We start from the raw sequence: 23,995 nt of genomic DNA on the forward strand, positions 1-23,995 counted from the left end.
TAAATGAATCACAACGAAAAAATAAGCAGCTGCAAATAATACAAAGTAAGTTTTTTTTAACGAGCGATTTACGTTCTTTTACTTCAAGCAGAGAATCAGTTGTTTATATTAAGTCGAACAAATTTACTACCAGAAAATATGAGTACAAAGAAAACTGTTGAAAAAATAAAAAAATAAATATTACCTAATATCACCTCTAATTACACTGCAAAACAGCACTCAAACAAAAGATTTCCGGAAAACAAAGACTGGTGTGATTCCGCAACTCATAATAAGGTACGCACGCCTCCAGAAGAACAAATAACGCTAACAATGAATCCACAACTCAACAGGGCCAGAACGCCAGATTTGCATTAGCTATGAATCGCGACTATAGCGGCATCGCAGGATTCGCAGCCAGTCGCAACTCGCAAATGTCGCAATGCATACTTCCCACTTTATGTAGAATTTAGTGAAAAATCAAATCGGGCACTCTGTAAATGTTCTAATTAATACAGTTTTTTTTTTAGTTGACAATAATAATAATCCTTGAAAATCCAAGAACATTTTCTTCTATTTTCTGTCTGTTTTCGCCAACATGCCTTCTGGTATTGTTTTGCTTTAAAAAAATACTCGTATTCGTACTTCTTTTGTCTTACTTGATTGGCCGTGGCCGGGGCTCAAGGCAAAAAAATAAGTTCGGAAGACGGATGGGTGAAAAGAAAAACAAAAAAGGGGCAACAAACAAATGCACGCGCGAGAGAAGAAACAAAAAAAAATGTTTCCCCCTTAGAAATCTCATAGTATCATATACTATATACAAGTCAATTACACACGCATTGCAATGCCATAAAATCTAAAGATTTATTATTTCATTTTTTCGAATTCGCATAGTATGTAAACTGAATAATACTCTGTTTCTTTATTCTGACATTCCTTATTGTACAGGAAATGGGGCACTCATCAGTCATCAACGCTTTTCTCACTTAATCCAAACAAGATTTTATGGGCTTCTTCGAACACGGACTAAGCTAATCCTCAAACTGCCACTGAGGCATTATTCGAAAAAGGGCTAAGTTTATTTATGTAAAATAACTTTCGATTGTTTGATAATTGTCCACAGAATTGCAGTTCATGCTGACGTAATATGGGAATCAGATACACATTACTGTAGAAAAAAAATTTCGTTGTTTTATTAGAAGATTGAAAATGCGATGATTGTAAAGAAATAAACCAAAGGATTACACGGACGGACCGGGACAGACAACACGGTTACCCAAAATGTAAGCGCTATCGTTCGCTAATCGCTCGATGTTTTTCTGAAATATTATCCCTGCAGTTCATACTTGTTTTTTGCTTGTTATTAAAAGCATTTTCGTAACAACATTTTAAAATCATTTTAAGTTGCAACACTTTAAAAATATATGATATTATGATGCCAAGCATCATGCCATATTAGAAATATCATCGTGTGGGGCGTGTGGAGTAAGATCAGAAATTTTCACGACACCTAGCCGCGACATAACGAACTAAGTGTAAAGAGCAATCGCAGGCGTCGCTTTGAATAAGTTCATGGCGGGCTGATCGTACATTTCCTCTTAAATGATGTCGAGTTCTCGAGATGAAGGTATTTATATTTTATCTTACCGTTGTTTAGATCATGACTGTGTTATTTCCGTCAAGTTAAGAATACTAATTTCACACAAAAATAGATCTGATTGCATAAAATTCAAGCTAGGTTGATGCCCTTAGGAAACTATTTTCAAAATGGCGCCTATTACAGGCGGGTTTTTCGATATTCGTTGAAAAATCTTTTTAAACTGGAATAAATTTTGGATTACATTAAACAGATATTAACCTTCCCAATGCTAAGATCACTTAGAAGCTTATTTGATAGTATGATTAAGTACCTACTTGATAGATATTTACCTTACTAATCTTGTTTTCCTTCCCAGTTTCCGCTATGCAAGTCGAAACAGATGACTTCATTCTCTCCCTTACTTCTGTTGGAGAAGAAAATGATGAACATACAGAAGTGATAACAACAGAAGTCTCAGATTTACCTCCTGATTTAGTTAACACTGATGTGGCTGATTTGGTAAGTTATTAAAGCTATCAAAGTTGGTTTCTAAAGACAGTTGTTATTTAGCATTCTTTGACATATTTTTAAATTTCCAACCATATTCTTTTGAAGGCAAACAACCCCAGTCTATGGCTTGGATTAGAAGGAGCATTGGAATCGAATGATGCAGTATCCAACATGTCCAATGTTTCTGGCATAGTAGAGGAACATGTTCAGACAAATGAGTCAGCAGTGCATTTAGGAAATGACCCCAACAACTTGAATATGAATGATCTGGGTCATTCTGAAGAAGTGGAAACTATGACTATTGAAGCTATGGAGGTGGATGTGCAAGTAATATACTCTAAATATTAAACTTTTTTTTTCCTAATTATCTGTTGTTTACATTATTTTAGAACATGGAAGTGAGCAGAAGTCAAGAGGTACACTCAATACCCTTAGAAAGTTTTATGGATCAAAGTGACATGGGAATCAGTATCATGACAAGCCAGTGTGATGATAAAAATGCGCCCTCGATAACGCCAATGTCCGTTTCCTTACCGGTAGTCGAACCAGTGACTAGAACTGTTTTCCCTCTGGGTCAAATCAAGAAAACAATTCCAGTTTCTTCCTCGACTCAGGTTTAATTAATATTTTATTTTTCTTAATTATTTCTTTTATTAATTATTGGTTTTTCAATGAATAGGTTACTAAAGTCGTGCTAGCACCCACAAGCCAAAATCAAACTGGACAGCCATTACTTCTTACAGTTCCAGCATCAACAAGTGGATTAACATCTCTACTAACTCCGAATACAAATTTGCGGTTTGTTAATGCCCTTAGTACAGATGGAAGTAAAATGTCGACCATCGGTACACCCTCTTCAAACATTCATTCACAATCTGTTCGCCTTATGAGCCCGACCAAAACCATCACACTTCAGCAAGCCCAACAGCTTGGACTTATATCGCCTAAAAAGGTAGACAAACGCCTAAAAAACGTATGAAATGGGAACTAATATATATTTTAAAATCAGGGGCAACCTTTAATTGTAAATAAAGTCGCCGTTGCCACGGCAAGTCAAGGAACCCCTACTACCAATATCTTGGCAGGAAAACAAGGAGCTAAATTTGCAGGAGGAAACGTGACGTTGGTAAGAAGCGCCCCCACCAAAACACCAACGAAAATTGCCCCAGCTCCCCCGCAGACAGTTGCATCGAATATTTCATCCAGTTCTTCAATACAAAGCCAACCAACCAGCTTACTGATAAAGAACGCTGCTGGACAAGTAACAATGGCAGCACTGGTCCAAACTAGACCCAACGGTGGTAATGTCACCAACATGAACCCCCTTAGTCCTCAGAAGTTCGTACTGAGACCTTCTGCACCAGGCCCGATCACTGCAGCCCAAGGTAAAATCGCAGATTTGTGTTAAAATGCGAATTTATCTTTTATGTTGCGAATTTTAAAACTGTGGTTTTTGTAATTAATTATTTAATAATCCATTTTTCAAACATATTTTTAGTTCGTCAAGGAAGTGGAACACAACCGGCTCAGTACATAAGATTAACAACAGCTCAAGCTTTAGCTGCCGGAATACTCCCCGCAATCGGAACCCACGGAGAACAGAGTGGTCAACAGCAGCATTTTCAACTTGCCGGGAACAAGGTTGTTTCGATCATCAAAATTGGAATGTGTAAATTAATATGAAATGTATTGGTTTTAGATACAATTAGTTCGCGTTGTTAACCCATCTGCTGGAAACAACGGGTCGGGAAATTTGGTTACTGCATCAGGAACTTCAAAAGTTATAATCGGGGCACCTACTGCAAATTCTATTAAGGTAAAATATTCAACCTGATAATCCTGAAATTATACAGAATTACAATTTTTTGTTTTTATTGTTTTTAAAAAAATTTTAACAGATTCATTCAGCAAACAGTTCGCTGGCACAACAAACAGTTAAGGGAACAACTACTTTAACAAAGGCGGTAGGGCAAGTAAAGGGTGCGATTTCCACTGTTAATGTTCCTCCAGGAGCTCAACGTATTATACTACCTGCTGGATCGATGGGTTCCCTGGCAAGCGGCCTTGTGATGGTTCCAGCTCAGTATACTTCTCAGGTGATTCATCTATCTTGTGTTCGATTTAATAGGTCTAGGAAAGTCGACGAATTTGATTTCTTAGATATCACGTAATTTTATTGATGAAACGTTTATTTTCAATTTATTTTTAGAGTTCAATCGGGGTGAGTGGTTCGCCAGCAACAGTCAACTTCTCGACCATTACAACCAGTGCTGCTACTGTTGTGTCAGATTCTGTTGCTTCGCCGGTAGTATCTAGCGTCAGTACAACTTCCCGTTTATCCCAACAACCAAAAGCGGCTCCTCCGCCTTCTCCCGAGTCTGCTCAAATGTCGGCTTCTGCATCCCAGGCAAAAGCACAAAGTGTACTGGAATCGAACGGACTAAAGCCGCGCAAGCCATGCAATTGTACCAAGTCGCAGTGCCTCAAACTGTAAATTCATCCACTTTCTACTTCAACATTTTAGAAAAATAGGGAATTAACTCTTGGGCTTGAAAATTTTCAGTTATTGTGATTGCTTTGCCAACGGCGAGTTCTGTCATGGTTGTAATTGCGTCTGCTGCGCCAACAACTTGGAGCACGAAGAACTACGTCTGCGAGCTATCAGATCATGTTTAGATCGTAATCCACATGCATTCAAACCCAAAATTGGTGTCGGATGGGGTCCGGAGCCAAGACGTCACAATAAAGGATGTCACTGCAAGCGCTCCGGCTGTTTAAAAAACTACTGCGAATGTTACGAGGTTTGTTTGTTAAATATGTTTGAAAAAATTAAATATGCACGATTATTTAATTGTTGAAATTGTTCCGTAGGCCAAAATAGCTTGCTCCGCCATTTGTAAATGTATCGGATGCAAAAACTGTGTCGATCCTGCTGGTTCTCCGCCAGGACCTGGAGAGAAAAGACTCTCGAAAATGGCAGCCCTTCAAACTAATCCGAGCAGTTCTGGCGATAGCCGAACGGTGAGCAATCCAGCTTCTCACAATAGCAAACAAGAAGACCGCACCACTGATCCTCCTAAAGGCTTTTCAATACCTACAGCAGCTGGGTCGAGGTATTGTTTTTCACAATTTTTGCAACGTTCTTCACGTTATAACTGAAATGGTCGTGATTTTCTGCAGTAGGCCGCCGTTTAGTTTCATCACCCAAGAAGTCGTGGAAGCTACGTGTCAGTGCCTTCTTGCCCAGGCTGAAGAGGCCGAAAGGCTGTGTAAAACCTCTACTGAAACGGAAGGCCTCGTTCTTGAAGAATTCGGTCGATGCCTACTTCAAATAATAGAATACGCTTCCAAAGCCAAAGGTACTATCAAAATTGCCGTCAACGTCCAAAAAATTCAAGCGTTTAGAAAACAATTAACTCTCTATATCCTATCTCTCAGTCTCTGCCAGCCCTTGATGACACGTCGCCAACCGGGTCAGCAATCGAACAGAGATGGCCAACCATCTCACGGATTTCATTTCTAAATTTACTATGTACAAAGTACGGTCCCAATAGACTATCCCCCAAAGGGTTTTAAACAACTCGCGGCCGTTTAGCTTCAGTCAATTTTAGAGTGAAAATATGATCGCAGAACAATTTACAAATATTTTTATTTACCTTTCTTTTACAGTAAAATTATAACCTCTTGTACAGCTAGGTAAACAGTGAGCTGCATTGAAACTTTAAAGACAAACAACGATTAATTTCATTGAGTTTCAAGTGGTGGTAGCGCCCAAAAATAAGTCGTGATTTTTGCCAATTTTCGAATTCTATTGTCGAAGTTAAGTTGTTGAGCGCTACCACTAAAGAATTGAAATTAAAGGCTGTTTTTCTTAAAAATGTACTAGTAGCTTATTCTTTACCAATGTGCAAACGAGGTTTTGATTACGTTACTGTAACAATAACATTGTTTCAAGAACTAATTTTTTAATTACTAAAAAACATTTATAGTATCTTTTCGGCTGTGAATGTTTAACTCTTCGTTGAATAGTCTATTGGGACCATAGTTTTATACATTATAATTTTTTAAGAAGAAATTCAATGAGATGGTCGCTTTTGGTCGTTCGGCTTAAACTGACCCAAGCTTAGTATAAATGGAGCCGGGATTTATTTGTTGATAGAACTCCGTGCATGTCATAGATATATTAACCTTCTGTCTTTATTGTTTTGCTACTGCTTCTTTTGTTCATCTTGAGTTTTTTAGATGTAAAAATATGGCTTCAAGGGGAGATGATTTAGGACTTTTTGACGTGGTTCAAATATACCATAATCTAAGGCTTGAAGAGAGTGAGTTAAGTTAAATAGACACCAAATATAATTTTTTTTTTCTTTGGTGTAATTTTGGAATATTGGTGTAATTTTCATGCTCCTTTTTTTGTATAGAGCTGTGCATTTTGTATGGGTGATAGCTAACTGGGTAACCAAATCTATAGCTCATACCAAGTTTACTCGTTTTAACTAAAAAAATGGAAATCCAATGATCTATAATATTGATTACTTTGTAATGGTTGTTATTCCCTTGACTTGTTTTACTTTTGGTTTTTAAAATACAGAACGATGTGGGTTTTGTATTCGGGTTTTCTAACATGTCCTGGTTTTTCCTAGTTTTAATACTAGGTTAAAGTACTAGTTTCCGAAATATCGAAAGAGAGACTGCAAATCACGGTGAATTCGCATCGTTTAAAAATGTTTGATGGAATGTGTATATTGAGTCTGTAACTGAAATTGAATTAAGGAATATATAGCAATAAAATGATCCATTTCAAAGACTAAGAGGGAAGCGGAGGGAAGTAAAAATAAAACCGGGTTAGATTAGATTCGTTTTAATTTAGAAATACATTTAACATTTTGAACTTAATTGCTTTTCACTTTTTTCCCAAAATAAAAATTACAATTAAAAGCGCGTTATTTGTAAATTTTTTGTTTACCTACGCAGTACCCGTACTAAACTTGGAAACAGGGTGAGGAGGTCGAGGAGTGATCTCTTTTAGCGCCAAATAAAAACCCGACGCTCGGTTTCTTACGTGTCCCCGTTTTGTTTTGTTTTTTGTTTTTTTGCGATAACCCTCGTTAGAGTTATCGCAACTTCAATCCAAAAAAATCCTTGTCGTCAGGAAAGGTAGGCTTCCATCGCGATTTTTTATTTCAAATCATGGTGAATGGTTGTTCAACCTGAAAAGTTAGGACACAAAGTTTAGAAACAGAGCCGTTAACCACCTAAATATGCGGGTGTAAAAAAAAAACGTCGCAATTAATTCCCTAAGCATTACTTTTCTTGAAAACTGAATTGCACAGACGACAGAACCCCATAGACAGACGCCGGCGTGATCATCTACAAATGTGTAAAGTTCGAAAGACAAAAAATGATAAGAAAATTAATAGGCATTTTTTAAGGAAAAATTTATATTTTTTCGGTGGCGCATGGATCGAATTCAAATGATATCGATTTCAAAATCAATTTCGTAAAAAAAAAACTTAAAAGACTTAAAAAAACCCTACCGAAATCACCAAAATGCCGAAATTGCGAACGAACGAAGCAACCACAACGTCCACAAGTGGTCTTTATCTGTGGAACGAAGTTTGGGGGTTGGGCTGGTTCCTGTTTAGCGAGAAAAGCTCGACCTTAATGGCGGATCTTGCTGAATGTTTACTAATTGAGAACTTTTTCCAGTTCCGCTTTTTCAATGACATGTCCGTAAAGTTTTCCATTAAAGATTGTTGCTTTTTATGCAGATGATCATTATGAGGTGCAACATTTTGTGTTTATTTATGGTTCACGATAGAAATACAAGAAAATGTAAGTATTATTTTAAAATTGTCCAAACATCTCAATATGAAAGATTAATTTTCTTTCCCATAACATTAGTGATAAGTTCGGTTGTTAACATAACTTATTAGTATTATATATATTATCTACTGTACATATTAATAGTAGTATGATTTTAACATAGTTTGAATTCTTTTCATAATATTGAAGCTACATTACTAGTGTTAATTTTGCCATGAATAATATTTCTAGTCTGTAATGGCAAGTTTTACTGATAACAGTGGAATTTATGAACTGTAAATCAATGTCAATGTTTAAACTTATCTTAAATCCAACATAACAAGTTTTATTTGTAACACAGGAAACTACTTACCTCAATGATGTGGACTACTGATTAGTGATATCAACACTACCTCGGTTGTGAAATGGCTGCAACTGCTGCATTCATAGAAGGATGGAAAGTGGCAGTTGATTGTGCAATGCGAAAAGTGCAGCAGTATTCTCCAGTGTTTATAACTCAATCTGAACAATAATGAAACTTTGCCCATAGCTGGCATTATCTGGTGTTTTAATCACTGATCGGAGCTAATCAATTAAAAGTGCAAGCAATTGTGTGAAGTGTAGGAGGTCTTTCTCCTGTTTTACTTTTTTATCATGAAGGAAGAACACAGTATAGCTCTTCTCAATGGGGATGGCTCCTTCACCAATGAAAGGAGTAATAACTATATGAGTAGCCACCTTTGCAATAAATTCAATCTGCTGCAAAGGTGCTTAATACATAATAAATCCGGATTGGGTCGAAGTTGCACGTATTTAGGGCGCTTGGCTTCCGTTCGACGATGTGTTTGTTTTCTGGTTTTCTTGTGCCTCGTTTCGTTGTTTTACTCAGCTTATCATCTTTCGTCATTTCGCTTCAACATGTAAGTACATTTGCTTTTTAAATTGTATAATATAAAACTTAAATTTGCTAAATTCCAACTCATCAAGTATAGAGACGCTTTTTTTACAATGAAAAAATAATCCAAAATTCTTCTTGAATGTTGAATTTTTGTGATATTCATGTGTTTTCGGATGACTCGTTCTATTGCGTATCTTGATATAAGGAATGATTAACTGTTGACGAATCTTTAAATAATTGGACAAGGAACATGTTTGATCAAACCAGGATAGAGAATTCAAGTAAACTATTATCTCATTTTTTCTTTTTTCCCGTTTATTCAACAGCATCCTACGAGGACCACGATTGGATCCGTCAATCCATTGTTCTTCTACAAAAGAAAATGGTCTACGTCTGGGTAGTGTAATGGGAAGTCGAAGCCATGCCTCTCCAGGCCGCCTACGCATTGATGCCAAAGTTTTACTTTTTGCTGAAACGCAATACTCACACCTAGGGCGAGATATTGCCGAACTCTTGGTCCACAACCGCTTAAAGTATTTTAGCCAACTAAGAAATGAGCTATAAATTCATGTTTGAGCTTCAATTCTATGTATTTTCCGTTGTATAGGTACAAATTAGAAGTAGTTGGGAAATCGCTTCCAATTTTGACCAATGTAGACAAAGGCAAATATGGAGTGATTGTTTTTGAAAATCTGGATCGTTATCTGACGATGGATAAATGGAACAGGGAGCTTCTTGACAAATATTGTCGCCAGTATCAGGTAATTTTTTGAAATATAAAATTTACTTAAATTCTTATCTTGACTTGCATGAATTTTAGGTTGGAATTATTGGATTTATGTCTCCCCGCGAAGAAAGTCTAATTGGGGCTCAGCTTCGTGGTTTCCCGTTGCATATTCATACAAATTTTAAGTTAAAGGTAAGAGCAAATCATCCGATTGTGGCGTAAATATTTATTTTTATATCTACTGAAATACAGGATGCCGAGTTAAAGGCTGATTCTCCTGTATTAAGAATCACTCGAGCAGGTGATGTTCTGTGGGGACCTTTGCCTGGAAACGATTGGACGGTATTTTCTCCAAACCATTCTACGTACGAACCTTTGGCCATGGGCTCCATTCAAGCCCTCGAGGGTAGTGCAGGTTTTGGGGGATTGTCCTCAAACGTCATCACAGTTCTTCGAGTATGAAACTTTTTTTTGTATGATTTATTTAACAGTTTAAAACTCCTTGGCGGTATCATCGTGAAAATAGTAATAATCAGAAAATCCTTAACCTTCATTTTATTACTGATTTATTTTTTAAATTTACGAAATGATCTTTATATATTTACATTGTCTTTTGAAAATACCCTTTTCAGGACTGTGGTGAATTTGACGGAATTCAACGAATCTTCTTCGGATCTGGGTTAGACTTCTGGCTCCACCGACTTCTCTTCCTAGATTCCATGTCTTTTCTATCTCATGGCCGATTGTCGACCAGTTTGCAACGCTACATTCAAGTTGATATAGACGATATCTTTGTCGGTCAAAAAGGCACACGTCTTACTCCCAGCGATGTAGAGGTAAGATTGTTTAAGTTTATCTATCACTATCAAATCTCTTTTCACTCTACTAATTTTAGAATCTCATTTACTTTATTGTTTAAATACTTTGCGCGGCTATACAAGGTTAATCTTGTATTCTAATTTCATTTATGTTTGTTAATTGGTAGAGCATCATCGATACCCAAAGTCGTATTCAAACGATTGTTCCTGGCTTTAGATTTAATATGGGGTACTCAGGAAAGTTTTTTAACCATGGAACTGATGAAGAGAATAAAGGAGACGAATACCTTTTGCGTAAGTGGTTTTTCAATAATTATTATTAACTTTGTAATATAATTCATCGTGATCATTTAGAACGTGCCAAAGAATTTACATGGTTTGGACATATGTGGAGTCACCAGCAGCCACATCTGTATGAAAACATCACCTTGCTGGAAGCTGATATGATTCTTAATAAAAAATTTGCGATTGTAAGTAGCCGTCCGAACGGTGCACAGAAATGAAAAACCTATAAAACTCTTTTTTAAATTGTGTTTCGTAGGAACATGGTATTCCAACAGATTCTGGGTATTCTGTATCCCCACATCACTCAGGTGTCTATCCAGTTCATGAAGCACTATACGAAATGTGGAAAAAACTCTGGAATATTCATGTCACGTAAATAAGAATTGGGGTTATTAGTATCGTTAAAGTAAACTACCTTCAAAGCTTTAATTACCCTATATAGGTCCACAGAGGAATATCCGCACTTAAGACCTGCTCGATTGCGCCGTGGATTTATTCATCGTGGAATTATGGTAAAATTTGTAGCTCTAGTCGTCTAGGAATATTTGTTGTTTACTATGTGTTTTTTTTATTAAAATTTGTTAAACATTTGTTGTTCAACCAATCAATTGAACCAGGTTCTCCCGAGACAAACTTGTGGATTGTATACTCATACCATCTATATCGACAAGTATCCTGGTGGTCGCTCAACCTTAGATAGCAGCATCAAAGGAGGGGAACTTTTTCAAACAATCGTCTTCAATAGGGTATCACAGAAATCTCACAATATTTTAGATATTACAGTTTTTCATTTCAGCCTTCTACATTAGATAAATATCTTTATGACTCATATGTCAAACTACGGCAACGATCGTCTGGCTTTGTACACCTTTGAAGCAGCTACAAAATTTTTGCAGTGCTGGACGAATCTACAGTTTCAAAGTATTTCTGCTCTTCAGTTGGCTGACAAATATTTTCGGATGTACCCCGAAGAGAGTGAACCAGTTTGGGGGGTAAGGAGAGATACCAGTCATATCATTTTCAAAAATTTATTCATTCTTATGTTTGCGAACAGAATCCTTGTGACGATCAACGTCATATGAAAATCTGGTCGCAAAATAAAACCTGCGATCAGTTGCCAAGGTTTTTGGTTTTGGGACCTCAAAAAACTGGTACCACTGCCCTGTACACCTTCCTTTCCATGCATCCAGCAATTGTTAGCAATTATCCCAGTCCTGAAACTTTCGAAGAAATCCAATTCTTCAATGGGAAAAACTATTATAAAGGTATCGCATGGGAAATAGTGTATCGAAAACCATGTGTTCCTAATCTAAAATGTTCTTGATATTCTCAAGGTTTGGATTGGTATATGAGTTTCTTTCCGGTACCCAAAAATTCCACTGCGAAATTTCTGTTTGAGAAGAGTGCTACATATTTCGACGGCGAGTTAGTCCCTCGACGAGTACACGCTCTTTTACCTAAAGCGAAGCTGGTAAGATAGCACAGAGCTTAGTCTTTACCGTCAAAGCGTGATGTTAAGTCATTTTTCTCTAGGTCATCATTATAATTTCACCTGCTAAAAGAGCTTACAGTTGGTATCAGCATATGAGATCTCATGGGGATCCTACTGCTCTTAATTACACCTTTTATCAAGTACTCACTGCCGGCGATGCACAACCCAAAGCATTAAGAGACATAAGATTTAGGTGCCGAAAATTACATTCTTTGATTTCCTTCGAATGCAACCCATTATAACAAATCACTACCTCAAAATAGTTGACTGAAATATTCAATTTGTTTTACTCTGAATTATTTCAGGTGTCTTAGTCCAGGAATGTACGCCCACCATTTAGATCGTTGGTTGCTGTATTTTCCTCCACAGCAAATTTCAGTTATCGATGGCGAGCAAGTTCGTCTGGATCCGGTCACCTCCATGACCAAATTGCAACATTTCCTAAAAATCAGACCGATTTTCGATTACTCATTACATCTCAGGTAGAAGGGTGGGGGATATTATAGTGGGTTTTCCAGTTGACGCATATTTATTTTAATATTTTATTTTAGATATGATGCTCGGAAAGGTTTTTTCTGCCAAGTAGTGAACGGTGACCACACTAAATGCTTAGGTCGAAGTAAAGGACGCCATTACCCTGCAATGGATGCGCAGTCAGCAAAATATCTTCAAGTAATATTTTTTATCACTCGTTTTTATTTTAAGATTTAAATCCATCGATCCCGTTAAATTTGTTTACAGTCTTTCTACATGACACACAACATAGCATTGGAAAAATTGCTCAAACGTCTTGGTTATCCTATCCCGCTTTGGCTAGAAGAGGACCTCAGCGATCGCCCTGTTAATAATCAGGCGGTCGAGTTATCAAATTCACTCTGAAACTTTTAAACTGAGTTATTTTTTTGTACATGCGGTTCAGTTAATTGCTTACCAATTTTCTAATGTCCGATTCAAGTAATCAAGTTATCAGAGTGAAATGAGGGATAAGGAATTGACGCATACATCATAACCCGACCAATTCAAACGTGAAGTGCTTTATTTCAAATTTGTATCATTCTTCAAGTGCAAATTTTCAGCTAGATTTATTTTCCAAGAGCAGCAAAACTCCTAAATTGTAAATTGCCAAAATGAAAGTTATCTGAGGCTTTACTGTAAGGTTATTTGGGTGTCTTGCTGGATTTCCTGAATTCATAATCATTTCCATCATAATTTTAACCTGTCGAAAGGATTGTCCCGGAGCACTATATTTAAAAATATAAATAACTGAATATATTTGAATTGATAGTGTTCAACCATGTCTTTTCTCATTCCAATGCTCAAGGTCCTTTGTAATGTGAAGAAATGTGGCAAATCTACTGAACACCTGTGTGGTAATAAGTGAATAACAGCGAAAATGGTACAAGTGTTGCATTTTTTAATCCGCTCGGAAGATTAGACAACTAAAAAATGGCCCAATTGCTTGTATATTTGACAAATAAAATGTCCCGACAGAAATACACTTGATCAACTGCCGGCCGGATCCCTTGATGAGAAGCTGCATCCTTGATCATTCTTGTAACTTGATTGACGATTTCAGGGTTCTGACCGATTTTTTTTTCGACCGCAATCCCGATCCCGATCAGCGGGAAAAAAACGAATGCAGTCGCGATTGCTATCTCGATTTCAAAGAAGATCGCGGTCGCGACAGTTGCAACAAGCCTTTGGGTTGGTTTGCAGTGTGCTTATTCTTTGAAAAAGAGACTTCATTAAAAAAAAAAATGTTTTTAATGAAGACGCGCTTATCGATCGTGCGATTTCAGAATTGTGATCCCGATCGCGTTTTTCAAATTGTATCGCAATCGCGATCACGAAAAAGACCCGCGGTCGTGATTGCGCTATCAAAAGATTGCGTTTTTCACAACCTTGGACGATTTCTGCCGGGCATTGGAACTCGCAGATCAAGTTACAGGAATCATCAAGGGTGCAGCCTCTGAGATCCGACCGGCAGTGGATCAAGTGTATTTCTGTCTGAACATTTCAATTGCCATATGTTTATCGTTATGAATACTACGTCAATAATTGGGTACGAATTTTACATTCATTTAAACTGTTATCGACAGACTGCTGTAGCTATGCGAATTTGAACGAGGGTCATTCGAGTACGTTCACATCCCACATGCAATCGGGGAATGACCTTCGTGCTAGCTACTTCAAGGCTGCTAGCTATTTCAAGTTATTTATATTAAGTTATTTCCCTTTTTAAATTCAAGTCTGATTATTTCCTACTTAATGTTCTGAATTGGAATGAAATATGTATTTTTCTTATTGTAGATGATTATAAATATTTGTTGTTATTCTATTCGTTGTTCTGTAAGTTGTTCTAGAACAATCCATTGCTTACCCTTGCCCATCCCTTTATAGTATGTTTGCCAAGGTCGATCGTTTCTGTGAAGTGTAAAAAATAAAACCCAATAAAGACTTGAGCAACTAGTGGGTTTCCATGCATGGTCTCAAGAGAAAATTGATGTTGGTCCACCATCTATTATATTTCACACTCATTTTATGAAGGGAAATGCGGTTACAGCCATTAATGGCCCGCATTCTTAGGAAATATCAACACGTTTAAAACTGCAAAAATGACTAGGGTTGTAAGGCCTCGAAACGAGAAGTACCGACATAGGAATAAAAACATTTGTTGGTCTAATCGGCAATCGCAATTTCCATTAAAGCGAGGGGGAAAGTAAACCATCTAAAACAGTCAAGTCTCACAAGTTGCTACGCGTCTCTTTTCATGAGTAGCCTCTACAATGTTTCTGTGGAATAGTGCAGTTCCTACTCGTTTGATCGTTACTATATTATGTTGGCTTTAACTTGCATGTTACGTGTAAGATGAATAATTGAATATGATGCGTAAATTCGGCGGTATTATTTTATAAAACTGTTGCGAAAATCTTTCATTGAATTTTAAGGTAACCTAGCCCTAGTTTAAACAAATGTCAAGGAATAAGCAAATTATTTTATAGCATTTACCATTTTTATTTATTCTTTTTCTTTTTTTTTTCAGTTGAGCTATTTTTGGCGCACTTAAATAACTAGGGTTTCCTGTGGCATTGCCTACTTTCAGATGCGAAAATTCAATTGATTTGTGTTCATTTAGTTTGGTTTTTAGTCAGTTGAAGAAAAAACAATTAACTGATTAACTAGAGCAGCAAAATGTTACCCGTTCTCCATAACTTGGTACACGATAATTATTAATTTCTTATCTTGGAATATTGGATTTCAAGTACAGACCAAAACAAGGAAGTTCAACGTACTAATCATGTAACGTTTAAAAATCTAACACGTGCTGAAAAAAACGCTTAGTAGACCGTTAGTTGGTTGCCAACTAAAAAAAAACGAACTTCCACACCCATGCTAACCTTCATGACACGTACTTTTTGAACTTAAAAACAAAAACACGAAACAGGAATTGATTCTCCTTATTCAGAAGCTCCCTGACAACCAATCAGTCAGTCGTTAAAAAAAAACATTTTTTTTTGGGTAGACCAGCAGTGTTTCATCATCTAGCAGGAAATGAGATTTCAACACTGAATCAGCAATCATCGACTAAAATTACACCCACAGCGCATTTGGTTGCCAACCAAAGGATCAGCTTTTTAAGTCAATTCGTCGGCAAGTCTACCTTTCGCGAAGCTTCAAGTTATGTTTAAATTTGCAGATATTGCAGATATAATTACTATATATTTATATATCTTGAAGGCAAGGCTCTGACATTTTGAAACCGCTCCTTTCCTTTCTCTGGCCATTTATAAAAGTAGAAATGAGGTCAATCAACAACTCTGGCCCAGCTTTCTCTCGACTCCTACGTCTTACGCGGATCAGTTTTCAAGTTGTTGGCGATCTTAGATCACAATTTTAATATTAACTTTATGGCCTACAGCTATTCAATGGTCTTTGCAAAAGCGCATTGGTTAATTGCCAAAAAAAAGAATTTCATTTTTCGATTGTAAAGAGAATAAGACTTGCTCATACAAAATGAATTGAAATTAACTGTATTGTCTTGTGTTCACCGATTCACTCCACGGATTTGCATAACCATGACAAACGAGCATTCTATCATATAAATTTGGTGAGAGATGGGAAATAGAGAAGGAAAATGTGCAAACGCAATATGATATCTTTTTTTTAATTTTACAGAAAATTTCTACTTTGAAATGTTATGAAAAAAGGGAGAGCTATGAATAAGGTCTGCGATCTATTTTGGAAATAAAACTTGTGACATACAAACAGTTGAGTTTTTTTTCTTCTAGAGCAAATACAATTTAAAAAAAAGTTATATTCCAATCGATGGACAATTTTTGTATCTTTTGTTTAGACCTTTGAGCAGTACAGCTTAAGTTCCCGTTGAAGGTAAGAAGCAACATTTCTAAACAAACTTTAAGAGAGCTAGTCAAACATGCCCTGAATTCTCCACCGTTGCAAAAGTAGGCCAAAAGCACCTACCAAGAACAAACAACCGAGCGCCGATCAATTTAAAAACGGACAATATTCTCACTAGTTCTTCTTGTCTTCTGGAATAATTTCACAAAATTGCTCCTCTTCTTTAATGTCTTCAGCTGTGTACTGACTATCTTCTAAGGAGAATGGATGAGAGCCATCTCCTGTTCGATTCACACGGCTGCGAATTATTCTTTGTGGTACACTTTTCAGGTCGTAAGCTAAACCAAGCCAAGAGAAGAAATCAATGGCAGCTGTTGTCATGTTCATGCTGTAGTTTCCCAATTCAGCTGCTTTATAGTCCCAGGGAAACACGTGATGATAGTTGTGCCATCCTTCCCCAGAAGTAAGGAAGGCAACCATTCGATTTTCGGCAGGATTGATTTCTCTAAATAAATAAAAATATATATATAAATATGAATTTTCCCATGAGAAAATATAAGACTGAAAGATTAGAAAATAACCCCACTTACTTGTCATAAGGATGGTTACCCCAAATGTGGGCAGCACTATTAACTAGCCTATTTGTCAAACAAAAAAAAATGAATTTAGTTGGTCCAAACTCTAATAGTCAATGAAAAAGACTTACCATGTGACGTTAAGCGTGAAAACGTAGCGGAAGATGGAAGCCACGAAGAAAGCCGTTTTGAAGGACTCGCCCCAATAGTACCATGGGATAAGTGCTGGCAGAGCGAAGCAAAGAGTCAAGACCAATGGAATGTAGAACCTTAAAAAGAAGGATGACAAAAATTAGCTTTCGTTTAGATCGCCAAGTAATTCATTATTGGGTTACTACTACTCACTTGCGTTGAAAGACTACAACGGGGTCTTGCAAAAGATCGCTGACGTCAACAGTCTTTCCACGGCGTTTCACTTCGGGGTGCTTCTTGCACAACAGCCAACCAACGTGAGCAAAAAAGAAACCGCGGCGGGCGTTATGAGGATCAGCATCAGTTTCGCTAAACTTGTGATGGACACGGTGATCTCTGCTCCATTCATAAATATCGTTCTATCCAATCAGATTCAAATAGAGATGTTAACCAATGATGATGTTTACTTGTTTTACTATTTTTGAGCAAATTCTCACCTGGACAGCAATGGTTTGTGCAACGGCAGCAAAGATACGAAGTGGCAATTTCGCTTTGTAACAACGATGAGCCCACAATCTATGTGCTCCGCCCGTAATTCCGAATCCGCCAAACAGAAACAAGAAGAAGGCTGCATCGAGAAGTTTAATGTGACGGATAAGTCCTAGCTTTTACTTGATAAGGACGATCTAATGTAACTTACACCAAGCTAGAGTTGAGGGTTTGGCGACCGTGAAGCAGAGATAACCTCCATACAAAGCAGCGGCATGGAGATAGATGAAAATAAGGACGTTCCGCCAAACGATTTGCATAGGTGGCTCCTTGGCAGCCGAATCTTCAAGAGGCTTGGAATGCACGGCGTTTCGACTACGAAGAGTCGACCGTTGCTGCTTGAAGTCATTGTCCTCTCCATCCACGCCAAGAATCGAGCCTACCAAATCCGCACTGGGAGTTGAGCCCATGCCATGCAAAATCCTGAATATGTAAAAAGATGCAGCAGCCGTTAGTGATGAGTTAGTAGATTCTTCCAAGTCAAAATACAGCTAGAATTTCGCCGTTTTCATCATTTTCTCAGGGGGTGAGCAACAAGCGGAAATTGGAACATTACCATCTATTTGAACCGGCACTTGGCAACTGTGAAAAGGGTCAACGCTCTTATTGACCCGTATTCACCTTTCGACCTTCTTGCTCCAAATTTAAGGATTGGCTTACCATCCCACATCACACCACTCCATTTGAAAAAAAAATATCGGATTTCGTAAACATACATATTGACAGATAAATTATTTCTCCACTCTTTACTAAACACGCTTATTCTTAATTGACGTTAAACTTTTGATTTTACTTTCCCGTCGTTGCATGTGCATGAGCGTATAAACACGCATAGATGGCTATTGTATACTGAAATTGTAAATTCCACGTAGGCCATCCAATCAGAATGGCGTACGTGGTTCTGTTACGTAACGCTGGAAAACAAAAGAAAGAAAAGCGCCGAGTATCTGAGAAGAAAGCAACTACTTGCATTGAAGTCACTACGAAAGAACTCGTGCCCAAACTATTCAAATCATTCTGAATGATAAAAACAACATTCCTCTAGTGATTGTTGATTCATGCTCGCTCACATGTTTGAAAACACTTGACTGAGCTTAATTCACAGTAGAGAGAAGTTTCCCATTGATTGATTTTAAGCTGTTTTCTTTTAAGCTTTCCATTTGCCATCCACCACCTGGAATCGAAGAGAACATAGCCAGAAGGAGTCCTGGTTTTATTGAGTCCAGTGGGACAGCTAAAAAAGTCTCGTCTGTAGGTTCTCCCTTCCTCCCTACTCTCGCCCCCCTTCTCTCAGGTATCCTAACGGTAAATTCGGCTGTGCTATGCGCGTAGCAGTTCGCCCTCTGGACACGAACGTGAAGAAGGAAAAAAAAAAAAAAAAGGAGAAACCGACCCCCTTTTCCACCCACTCAAACCACAAACCTAGAACCTGACGTAGTGAGGTCAATCAACTTGAATACATGCCTGCCAACTTTTACAGATGTAAAGAAGAAGAAAGTTTTCCACAATGAATGGATCACCGAATCAAAATATCTGGCAAAAAGAAAAAGTATTTGTACTTACATGTCAGTCATTGTCGAGAAGTAGAGTTGTTGGGCGTTTGTTGGGTGATTATTTCACGCGTTTTCTAACGTCTTTGCTTTAGCTTTAACAAGCAATGGCTGCTGGTGATGACTAAGTGTCACCAGCAAGTCTTCTCAAGTGCCTTAATCCTTGGAAAATGTGCAGCAGCGTGTCAACAGTCTACCGGCAGCCGCGATGGAGTGGGGAAGACTGAGCTGGCCAAGGATTAAACAGCTTAGAACACTGAGGCACATGCATTTGCAAGTCGTAACTGGGAAACAATAGCCGTTTCTCTGCTGCAGACGAAAAATGGCCCTCCTTCCTAGCGTAGACGTGCCACAATCCAAGCATTCTGATTGGTCCACAGCATGTAGCCTCGATTCCTCCTGTCTGTCAGTGCAAGGCGATACATGTATTGGATTCGTTTTTAACAAAAAAGTAAATTACCGATGTACAGGGTCTACCATCACATCGACACTTCCAAGGTTCTGTTAAATAAAGGAACAAAATTTTAATCAGCAAAATACCTGTTAGAATATGATAGTAGTTAACCTTTTACATAATTTGATTCGACAGCATATCTTTTTATTTTACAAAATTGTCTATATTTGGTCAAGATATTTTCCAAACACAATGTGATTGAAACTTTCTCGATTTATGAAAACAACGGGTTTATCGGGCACACCTGGCACCTCGATATAAAGAAATACCGGTTATGATACTTGTTTTCCATTAAAGAAAAACCCTTTTAAGATCCATTGGCACACGTGGCGGATGGAAAACGTGATGGGATTGCATCACCTTTGAAAGTATTTTCTAGGGCACCAAAACTCGTTGCTGCTACTGTTGCTTCAGTTCCCTTTCATGTATACGTCGACTTTCCAATATCAGATACCTTTTGCGTAAAAGTAGAAAATAGTTGACGTTGTTTTTAAACTGTTGAGAAAACGGAGGGAAATTAAATTTTGCAAACATATGAAGACAACTAAACAACTAAGTTTTAGTTTGTTAACTAGGTTTTTGTTCTCTATTTCGGTATGACGGTATGTGTGTATGGTTAAGGAAAGGAGAAAGCTGATGCTAACAAGCACTGGACCATGGAACTAATAGTGTCTAGAAAGATTTTTTGGCTTTCGAATACTTTTTATTCGGCATTCTTCCTTTATTTTCTCTTTTTTTCTTTTCTTTTTTGGGGTCTCATAAATATAAATTAGAGTTTTCCCGCCAGATGACACTCTAAACAGATGTCACTTATTTATTTTTCTTTTCCCCCAGCATGCAGAATTTCACTTGGAAATAAGGTTTAAGGACTTGAAACTTGCTTGATTTATCCCAAAATGTCTCAAAGGATTTTTCGAAAGTAAAAGTCGACCCTAGCTATCAAAACCCAATTCCTTATTTAACCGGCACCTGTGTGCGAACGTTCTCTTGAAGTGTTTTTTCTGCCCGCTCACGGAAAATATATTAATGTCGGAGAACTTTGTATTCTACTTTTCTAATCAGATTTTCAGAAATAATTATCATTGCCCTATTTCAGGAATTTTAAAAGTAAATTTCTTGAAAAAATGTAATAAAAATAAAAATAATGAGTTCATGGAATTTAACCAAGAAGGTCATGCCTAAGAGTTTGTGATGGTCGTCAAAACTAACAAAGCACGTCTTCTCGTTCGTCCCTGAATTTTGCCGCTGGTCTTCCTGGAAATTTGAATGAGGTCAAATAAGTAACGAACCTTTTTATTAGCGGGGTTTTCCCAATAATCCCTACAATCATCATCGTGATGCAGTTGCAGATTATAAGTCCCCATTAAATTTCCTTTGCAAATAGAACGACCCACGAATGGAAATTCGAAAGAAAATAGAACAAATCATACTACCTCAAAGTTTGGTAGGCTACCTATGGCAGTTTTGCACGTTATAACTTATAAGCAAACAACCTCATTCTTTTTCACTGACCTACTTTAACCTTATTGGCCTTCAAGCCAAAAAGGTCTAAATATCTAGACCAAATTTAAAATTTGATAAAGGTCACTGTGCTTATTTTACTGCTTGTCACTGACCTGAGATAGACATCATGCCAATTGAAAAACTGAAACCAATAAGAAAGAAGCCATCGTGCAAGTTCTCGCATTTACCGAGAAAGTAAACTGATGCAGTAATTCATCATAAAATACTCATCTGTAAGGGTTTTCGGAAATTTGTAATCGATTCCACAGAAATCTCTATTTTTCAATGAAAACAGAAAACATACATTACTGGCAACATACTTAATAAGATGTCAATAAGTAGACTATGATTTCAAATCATAGAAAAAGTTACAAGATTTCGAGTGAGCCTTGCAGCTTTTATTACTTATCAATATTAGCGTTTGAAAACCTTTTTTAACTTGTGGCATTGCAGACAAATCGCGAAATCGGGAAGTAAAACTGTAAATTGTTATGTAAGAAAGCAGCAGGCGCGCGCGCAGAGTTTCAGAGCTAACCAAAAATTGCTGAGACATGAAAATGAGCGAAGCGGAACTTGAAGAGACTAAAGATGCTCCTCTTATAATCATCTGTAAAATAAATGTAATCATAGTTTGAAATTTCTGTCTTTTCTTGTTTCGTGGTTTAATTTTTCGTAATAAATTTAGTGGGCTACACCTTTTTTTCGATTTATGAAATGTCAAATGATTATGGTTCGGGTATACATCACCTAGGGGCGCTGATAGCACTAGAGCACTGAAAAATTTCGTGAACTGATGTCCCGTTCGATTCTCCTCTGTCTATACTCTATAACTAAAAGTAAATAAATTTTCTCGGGCGTGTTTATAATGAAGCCATGACTGGAAACTCCTGTAGCCATAGAAACAGTCGAAACGTCAACAATATCTTCACATAATTGTCTGTTGATGTATTGAGTGCAAGGTATAAAGAAGTGAAGGTTTTTTTCTTTGGTATTATTTTTTGTTCAGTTTATATCTGATTTCAGATACTTAAATAATAAGCTTTCCATTGATTAATACTTGAAAAGTTCAAAGCAAACTGATAGCAAATTGAAAGTGGTACAGTTTTTAGGTTTATTTGCTGCTTTGACTAGCTAAACTATATTTTCATTTTTGAATAAATCTATAGAAATTGGGCTGTGTTAACTATGTGACAGTGATTAAACAAATTGTATATACATATTGTTTTTGTTTGTTTTTTTCTATTTCAGGAAGAAATGAGCACTCTTCATGGTTCAGTAGGGTCCCATACAAGTGTGGGGTTACCTACAAGTAGTGACAGTGGTGATTTACCTAGTGCTATCTCTACATCTGACAAAAAACAGGAACACTCAGAACCAATTTCAGATTCCCCAATTGCTAGAAATATCACACCTGAAGATGTTTTGAAACTTAAACAGATCACCAATAGTAATATAGAAGATATATTTGCAATTATTGTAATGTTTCTTTGGTTACCTGATTCTGAAATTCTTACATCTAGGTTACCTTTGCTCTCCTGATGCAAACATTTATGATATTGATTTTACCCGATTTTGCATTAGGGACTTGGAGAGTGGAACTGTTCTCTTTGAAATTGCAAAACCACTACCTCCAGGTACGCTTATTTTGTTGTCATGTATTCTAATATGCTGTCTTCGGTCAAAGTCATTTTACATTACTTCTTTTCTTGTACATTCTTCGGCCAGTGTGAAGATTTGCCATATTTTTCTTTTGAAAGTATGAATTGCAGGTTGCACAATCTTCATAATGCTTAATTATCGCTTGTTAAAACAAATTATAGAGCTTCTAACATAGACAAAGAAACTTTGGTCTAAGTAAATATTGAATTTAATTCATAACTTATTTTATAATTTTCTTAAAGAATTGTGCGACAATCCACCCGAAACTGATGTGAATGATCTAGATCCGAACGCTGGCCGGTTTGTGCGATACCAATTTACTCCGCATTTTTTGAAACTTAGAACTGTTGGTGCAACGTAAGTTCTGCTTTTTAAATGATTAGGCTTACGGTTTTATTATTGATTAAATATACCTCTTTACAGAGTTGAATTTGTGGTTGGTGAAAAACCTGTAAATAACTTCAGGATGATTGAGCGTCATTTTTTTCGAGATCGTTTGTTAAAAACATTCGATTTTGAATTTGGTTTCTGCATTCCCCATAGCAAAAATACTGTAGAGCATATTTACGATTTTCCCGCATTATCTTCAGAAGCAAGTAAATATCTTAAATTTATTTTCGGAATAAAGAAAGCGCTAATTACGCTAATCACATTTTTTCTTATTAAGTGGATGAGATGATCAATCATCCATTTGAAACTCGATCAGATTCATTTTATTTCGTCGAAAATCGTCTTATTATGCACAATAAAGCAGATTACGCCTACAATGGGGGAACAATTCAAAACAACACGCATAACGAAGATTCCAAATAAAACTAAAAAAGATATTATAAGAACACATTCGCCATTCCTTTTGAGGTCTTTGTCGACATGGCCAATCTATTTTACGGTGTGTACCTTCACTGTCATGATACGATCAATACAAATGTTCACTAATTCGTTACGCTTTTTTTTTTGTTTTGTTCTTTTTCTAATTTCAAATCTTGGGGCTACGAGAAGTTTTTTTTTTTTAATTAATGTATCCATTTTTCCCAGTCTTTTGCATAGTCACCATATCCACTAATCTAAATTTGTTTATATTTTAGTTTTTAAATGTTAGAACTTTAGCAAACAAAAAATAT

At 36.9% G+C, this 23,995-nt stretch overlaps 4 protein-coding genes and 1 long non-coding RNA gene across 8 annotated transcripts; 3 read left to right on the top strand and 2 right to left on the bottom strand.

Moving 5' to 3' along the window:
- Positions 1-1,499: 1,499 nt before the first annotated feature.
- On the top strand, positions 1,500-6,677 carry LOC124204402 (protein lin-54 homolog). Of its 2 annotated transcripts, none has more exons than XM_046601456.1 (14): positions 1,500-1,606; positions 1,935-2,077; positions 2,174-2,395; positions 2,458-2,682; positions 2,748-3,020; positions 3,078-3,453; positions 3,567-3,709; positions 3,768-3,884; positions 3,967-4,164; positions 4,278-4,558; positions 4,632-4,869; positions 4,940-5,181; positions 5,249-5,427; positions 5,507-6,677. In XM_046601456.1, exons 1-14 carry the CDS (start codon positions 1,582-1,584, stop codon positions 5,521-5,523), a joined length of 2,679 nt encoding a protein of 892 aa, XP_046457412.1. In that variant the 5' UTR covers positions 1,500-1,581; the 3' UTR covers positions 5,524-6,677. The 2 variants fall into 2 exon arrangements, with proteins under 2 accessions (XP_046457412.1, XP_046457413.1); XM_046601457.1 differs by having other exon boundaries at positions 5,252-5,427.
- A 467-nt stretch (positions 6,678-7,144) lies between these two features.
- LOC124204411 lies at positions 7,145-7,695 on the bottom strand. Its single transcript, XR_006878867.1, has 3 exons — positions 7,606-7,695; positions 7,377-7,438; positions 7,145-7,278 (listed from the first exon to the last, which is right to left on the bottom strand). It is a non-coding gene; the product is annotated as an uncharacterized LOC124204411 (long non-coding RNA).
- An 18-nt stretch (positions 7,696-7,713) lies between these two features.
- LOC124204401 (bifunctional heparan sulfate N-deacetylase/N-sulfotransferase-like) lies at positions 7,714-13,656 on the top strand. Its single transcript, XM_046601455.1, has 19 exons — positions 7,714-7,903; positions 8,235-8,793; positions 9,098-9,304; positions 9,379-9,532; positions 9,592-9,690; positions 9,751-9,954; positions 10,131-10,334; positions 10,484-10,610; positions 10,671-10,786; positions 10,858-10,973; positions 11,044-11,113; positions 11,219-11,347; positions 11,411-11,593; positions 11,656-11,866; positions 11,936-12,072; positions 12,135-12,286; positions 12,399-12,575; positions 12,645-12,765; positions 12,835-13,656. The coding sequence occupies exons 2-19, from the start codon at positions 8,528-8,530 to the stop codon at positions 12,970-12,972; spliced, it is 2,811 nt and encodes a 936-aa protein (XP_046457411.1). The 5' UTR covers positions 7,714-7,903; positions 8,235-8,527; the 3' UTR covers positions 12,973-13,656.
- A 2,452-nt stretch (positions 13,657-16,108) lies between these two features.
- Positions 16,109-20,383, bottom strand: LOC124204404 (acyl-CoA Delta-9 desaturase-like). The gene is made up of 9 exons (XM_046601459.1): positions 20,167-20,383; positions 19,719-19,759; positions 19,272-19,661; positions 17,860-18,131; positions 17,657-17,787; positions 17,373-17,578; positions 17,159-17,296; positions 17,043-17,090; positions 16,109-16,957 (listed from the first exon to the last, which is right to left on the bottom strand). Exons 3-9 carry the CDS (start codon positions 19,280-19,282, stop codon positions 16,627-16,629), a joined length of 1,137 nt encoding a protein of 378 aa, XP_046457415.1. The 5' UTR covers positions 19,283-19,661; positions 19,719-19,759; positions 20,167-20,383; the 3' UTR covers positions 16,109-16,626.
- Positions 20,384-21,987: 1,604 nt separating this feature from the next.
- LOC124204408 (protein unc-119 homolog A-like) lies at positions 21,988-23,813 on the top strand. 3 transcript variants are annotated; one of them, XM_046601468.1, is made up of 6 exons: positions 21,988-22,174; positions 22,464-22,662; positions 22,736-22,849; positions 23,117-23,231; positions 23,298-23,470; positions 23,542-23,813. In XM_046601468.1, exons 2-6 carry the CDS (start codon positions 22,470-22,472, stop codon positions 23,685-23,687), a joined length of 741 nt encoding a protein of 246 aa, XP_046457424.1. In that variant the 5' UTR covers positions 21,988-22,174; positions 22,464-22,469; the 3' UTR covers positions 23,688-23,813. The 3 variants fall into 3 exon arrangements, with proteins under 3 accessions (XP_046457424.1, XP_046457425.1, XP_046457426.1); XM_046601469.1 differs by having other exon boundaries at positions 22,014-22,203; XM_046601470.1 differs by lacking the exon at positions 21,988-22,174 and adding an exon at positions 22,244-22,311.
- Positions 23,814-23,995: the final 182 nt, after the last annotated feature.

Source organism: Daphnia pulex, chromosome 10 (genome assembly GCF_021134715.1).
Source record: "Daphnia pulex isolate KAP4 chromosome 10, ASM2113471v1".
NCBI lineage: Eukaryota > Metazoa > Arthropoda > Branchiopoda > Diplostraca > Daphniidae > Daphnia > Daphnia pulex.